The sequence below is a fragment of the Phalaenopsis equestris genome, unplaced genomic scaffold (assembly GCF_001263595.1).
Source record: "Phalaenopsis equestris unplaced genomic scaffold, ASM126359v1 Scaffold000369, whole genome shotgun sequence".
NCBI lineage: Eukaryota > Viridiplantae > Streptophyta > Magnoliopsida > Asparagales > Orchidaceae > Phalaenopsis > Phalaenopsis equestris.
In genome coordinates this window covers 888,878-894,672 of record NW_018164811.1, presented here as the reverse complement: position 1 = coordinate 894,672, position 5,795 = coordinate 888,878, and the positions used below count along the sequence as shown (strand labels likewise).

The 5,795-nt window shown below is 33.0% G+C and overlaps 1 protein-coding gene across 1 annotated transcript in view; it reads right to left on the bottom strand.

Annotated features, from left to right (window-relative positions):
- Nucleotides 1-4,507: 4,507 nt before the first annotated feature.
- LOC110026373 (serine carboxypeptidase-like 16) overlaps nucleotides 4,508-5,795 on the bottom strand; it is a 48,370-nt gene continuing 47,082 nt past the window's right edge. The window contains exons 10-14 of the mRNA XM_020727286.1: nucleotides 5,674-5,742; nucleotides 5,447-5,577; nucleotides 5,197-5,310; nucleotides 5,046-5,091; nucleotides 4,508-4,891 (exon numbers count right to left, since the gene is read on the bottom strand). Of these exons, the coding sequence (XP_020582945.1) occupies nucleotides 4,808-4,891; nucleotides 5,046-5,091; nucleotides 5,197-5,310; nucleotides 5,447-5,577; nucleotides 5,674-5,742 (444 nt within the window). The 3' untranslated portion in view covers nucleotides 4,508-4,807. The remainder of the gene's footprint in view (nucleotides 4,892-5,045; nucleotides 5,092-5,196; nucleotides 5,311-5,446; nucleotides 5,578-5,673; nucleotides 5,743-5,795) is intronic.

The window sequence follows — 5,795 nt, the reverse complement described above, 5'->3', positions numbered from 1 at the left end:
TATTTAAATCATGAATTACATTGCTTACATCTACTCAAATGGTCTAATCATTAAAGTTTTGATGTAAATATTTCATTTGCATCAATGAACAGGCTTTCAAATTCATCGTACCATTCGGTTCAGTTCTTTTGATTTTTAACTTCATATTATACTTCTTTTATTTAAGTTCACACAAGCTCATTTCAAATCTATTAAACTCCCTGCTCAATCGAAAATCTCACAAACTACCCATATCATTCCCGTTCAGGCTGTTACATCGAAAGATAGATGTTACCTTGAAAGATAGATGTGGGCCTTTAGGTACATGTGTAAATATGAATAGGTTTTTATATTTGTATTTTTATAATTTATTAGCATTTTTTTATTGTTCATTGATTAAACCTTTTTAGTTTGAATTTCTACACATAGTCATAATTTGGGGACTACCTCAAGAACGCTGGACCGCCCGCCCGTTTATAAACAAGCGAGATTGATGTTTCAAAACAACAATATCACCAACCTGTCTAAAATACACATATAGGCCATCAAGTATCTATGTAATAAAAATTATAAATTTTTCTATCTCATTGGTACGTAACAACCCTATAATCCAATATAATTGGTCATACTCTCTACCCTCTCACAAAATTCCTTTTGTAACTAACAATGGACGCTTGGCCTCTTCTCTAGAGTTTTCCTTTCGTACTATATATATTATATTTCTCCTTTTTTACTGTTTTGGTTAATTAACAATGAACATTAGAGCAGTATAGTAGCTACCTTTCTTTATTATCTCCTCTCTATTTCTACTTTTCAGCTTCATCTGGTCTTCAACAACCCCAATAGGTTCTCGGCAATTTCAGTAGATCCTCAATTGATTCTCATGGTATTTGAGCCAACCTTCATTTCCTAAATCTATAGTTCTTTCTTCTCCTACATAAAGGCTAACCACAACCGACAATAAATGATCTTTAGATCCCTTTATGATTGATTCGTGGAGACCTTGTTGAGCTTCTCTCTTCTTTTCTTCTCTTCTATCTTCTATATCTCACCCGTACTGTAGTTTTGTCTTCTCCTCTTTTTATTGTTCTATTTCTGGTTTCATCCTTTGTTATACCATGTCAGATGGCAATTCCTTCATTGGTGGATCTGATGCATGCAACTCCCTTCCTCTCCAGAATGTTGTTACCATTCCTCGAACATTCTAATTCCTCATGTCAAATGTGAAAACCATAGCCCACAACCGGCTCTCTAATGATAACTATCCCACATGGCATTCTCAAATACTTAAACTATTCAAGGAAATGAATTTGATGGCTTTCTTGAAGGAGCCAAAATCTGTACATAAAAACAAATTTGGACATCTTTTCCCAAATCCTGAATTCCTACAATGGCAACTAACTAATCAAGGCCTATCAACTGCTATCTACTATACCATCTCTTCTTCTATTCTTTCCTATTTTTTTACATTTGGACTATACAAGAACAATTTGGAGCACTTAAGCCGAGAGACTTCAAACAACAAAAAGAGCTAGAGTTCTGCAATTGCACAATGCTCTCCACAACACTTCTATGAGAGATTTTTCCATGTCACAATATCTTCTAGCCATCAAGTGCATCATGGACAACACCAACACAATAGAAGAATAAATTGATCTGGAGGAATTCACACTGTCAATGGCTTACCACCCAGCTATCAATCTTTCAAAACTGATATTAGAACTTGATCTGAACCCATTCATATTGATGAAGTATACTCCCTTCTATGCACTGAAGAGACAAACATTAATATGGAATCAAAAAAGGAAGCCAATGCAAAAACCATTTCACTTTATTCATCTACAAAACAAGGCGTTTGCAACACCTTTCGTGGAAGAGGCCTTAATCCAACAAGGCAAGCCGCACCTCCACCAATTCCAACATCTCTTGCCAAATTTACTGTAAATTTGGTCACAGGGCTCTAATGTCCTGACATAAAGCAAGCTTCACTTCCTACACATCCTCCAAATCTGACACCGCTCTTATGATAACAACTAAGTCTGATGATTGGATATTGGATATTGTATACCGAAGCAACATCCCATATCACCACTAATCTTTAGCATCTACAACAACATATTCCATATCAAGGGCATGGCACCATCTCATTTGGTGACGGATCTACTCTTCCCATCACTTATACTGGTTTGCTTCCTACTCCTCAACGTAAGCTCCTCATATTGAATCTTCTCTACTCTCCTTATCTTGCTCACAACCTCATATCTATTCACAAACTTACTTCCGATAATGACATCATTGTCATCTTCACTAAATCTGGTTTCATTATCAAGGATCAGAGGATAGACAAAAAAATCAATCAAGGACCCACTAAAAATGGCCTCTTTCCAATCAAAGCTCTATCTGTCATTCATCAACTCTACATTTCTTCACGGCTCATTGGATGAAAATATTTACATGCACCAACCACAAGGCTTTCAAAACAATCAATAACCTAATCTTGTTTGTTTGCATAAAAAGGCTCTATATGGGCTCAAACATGCCCCAAGCAAGTGGCATTCCACACTTTCCAATCATCAAAACTTAAAGGTTTTCAAATGACCAAGGCACATTTTTTACTCTTTACATATCAGCACAATGGAATTTATATGTATTTTCTAGTGTATGTTGATGACATATTACTAATCAGGAACAATGCAGTTGTTATTTCCAATTTCCTCAATCACCTATAACCAGCTTTCATGCTAAAGGATCTTGGTCTTGTCAGCAATTTTTCTTAGACTTCATATCCAGAAAAATGCTCAAATGTATTTCTCATTCAAACACACTATATTACCTCTCTTGTACATCAACTTGGCATGGAATTGCAAATCTCTTTACACTCCCTTATCAAAAAAATTAAAATTGGATGTTGATTCTTAATATGAATACTCTCAAAACAAGCTATACAATCAACTTACTGGATCCCAACAATTCTTGGTAGTTACAAGACTCGAAATTTTAGACTCAAAATTTTCTTCGTCTTTAACTTCATTTGTTACAAAAACACAAGCCTCTTCTCTATCACTTTCATCTAATCAAATGGCTCTTTTGATATCCCAAAGCTAAAATTCACTCTGTTCTTCAACTTACCAAAGGAAATTTTCAACACTCATGCATCTTAGATGATTGGGCTGGCAATATTGTTAATCACAAGTCTACAACTGGTTTTTGTATAGTTTTAGGAAATACTCTCATATCATGGACTATCCAAAAATAGAAAACGGTAGCTAGATCTTCCACTAAAGTGGAGTACCGAGCACTTGCTGCCGCCACTTTAGATATTATATCGCTTCTGCGCCTTCTTCAATACTTCAACATCATTCTTAACGCTCCCACACCCATCTATTGTGACAACCTCCACTATATCTATTGCCTTAAATCATATTTTTCATGCCCAAACAAAACATGTGGAGATATATCATCACTTTGTAAGAGATGATATTCTCTTAAAACAAACTCAGATTAAACACATTGCCTCACAAGATCTTATAGCTTATATTCTTACCAAGGGATTCTCTAAACACCAATAATTTTGTTTTGAGAAGACCAAGTTGATGTAGAAGATCTCTTTCAGAATAATATATGTCGATCAAATTCATAGGATTTAGTATGTGGTAAGAAAATGAAACCCTTTTCATTTAATCATATTATTTTGATATTTTTGGTAATCTTGAGAGATGCTTCATAGTAAGTATTTTTAATTGATGTAGGTAGAATTTCTATTTGAGCCTCAAATTTTTTCCATTAACTTTAGAACCAAAGTTAAGGATACTGTTTGAAGCTGTATTATTTATCATAACAAACATCAATAAAAAGTTTGCAATCTTTTATAACATAACTTAGTGCTTCCTGTCCTTGATTTAAGAAAGTCTGTTCAAAATTTTTGTGGTGCATATTTATATTATTGATTCACTTATTATGATCAATGCTATTGTTAGGTTCATTAGTATTGTATTGAACTTCAACATATAATAATAGTGTTAATATAATTTAAATGAGTTTTTTTTATCAAGATGTAGTTTGTGTAGAAAGGTTATGCTTCTCAAAAATTATTCCGTTACCATCCTAATGGAAAGTCTTTTCTCTTTTTTTCCTTATTAAGATATGTGATTTGAGAAGGAATTTCCTCCTTAATGTAGAATTTATTTATTCATTTATTTTATTTTTTGAGGGACAAAAGAGATTTTGTGTTTTAGAAGATCGACATTAAAGTTATCCAATCAACGCTACAAAAAAAATTATAAGTTATAAAATAAAAATAAAAATTATTTTTTAATAATTTATTCAATATCGAAATAAAATATTAATAATCATGTTTACTAATCAACAAAAAATTATTTTGAAGATTGATGCATGCTAGAAAATTCACAATAGTTGGCTTAAAATTTTATATAGAAATTTTTGCTTAAAATCTTGCTTAAAAAAATTGAGTTTGTTGGATTTCTTTGATTGAGTTTCTTGATTTGACTATGAGTATGTAAGATTTATAGATCATCTGCTCTTTCTTTTAATATCCAAAAGTTTCTAACATATTTCAAATGCGTGAGAATTAGATAATTCAATTTCGCATCCGCATGCACACACAAGGGCAAATATTATGTGCGAGGACCGTACTTCTGAACGACAATCCGGATGGGTTGCAATGCAATACATCTTAGCGCGACTGCATCTGGACCGTGTTCCGAATGTGCGGTCCACCACACATAACATTTTCTACACACACATGGGAAATTATTACAAATGCAGGCTTCAATTATATTATTCTCTATTGTTCTGAAATCCAATGGATTCATAGAATTTGTTGAGAAATCCACCTCTCAAACATGACAAAGCTTTGCAGAGGTCTGTTTGCTGGTGCTAAATGATTTCCACCCTGCAACACAAAATACAAAAATTGTACGTATATAAAATCAATATTAAAATTTTACGAAGAAAGGTAAAAAAAATATAATATGAATAGAAATTATATGCAACAAAGAAAATGCAGAGAATAAATCATGTAGTATTAAAGCTATAAATTCCCATACCTTGACAGTTGCAAAAGTCAAATTATTGCCGAATAAAATCGTATATCTGACGAAGCGATTATAAGTCTCATAGTTAACACATCAGCAACAAAATAAAATCATCTATTAATATATAAATCATAAAATTATTTTTACATAGATAGTTCATTACCCTGCCACTTGGCCAACTGCATGCCATGATCTCCATGGATCTAAAACTATGTAGCGCAGTGATTTTATCCACTCCAATGTACCAACAAATGATACTTGCAAATCGTGATCTCCACTGTGTTAATCATGCATGACGTAACATCGTAACATAAATTATCAGGCGTAACATAAATTATCAAAATATTCTCTATGGAAATTACAGGTTTATAATTATTTTCATTTGTAAATGGTTGTTTTTTTATGGTCATCACCTGTACACCAGAGCTCTGTAGCCTCTTGTTGTTAGACTCCTGTGATATGGCAATGAGCTAGGTATGCTGAGACGACTGTAATTATATATAGATACATTGAGATTGCATCCATACCATCTTCCCACAGTTCCCTATTTTAACATTATTTAAAAATTTCTTTTTCAAAATGTCGAAACTACCAATTAAGCAGCACTGTTCTTATCAATAAATAAAAAGATGAGTCACACCTCCTTAATCTGTAGGACATTTCTTACAAGTTGATTGTTTGCCCAGTAATTAGCAAGAAGATCTGAAGTCTGCATGTAATTATTTATTGTTGCTCAGATTACCATAAAATCATTATATATAT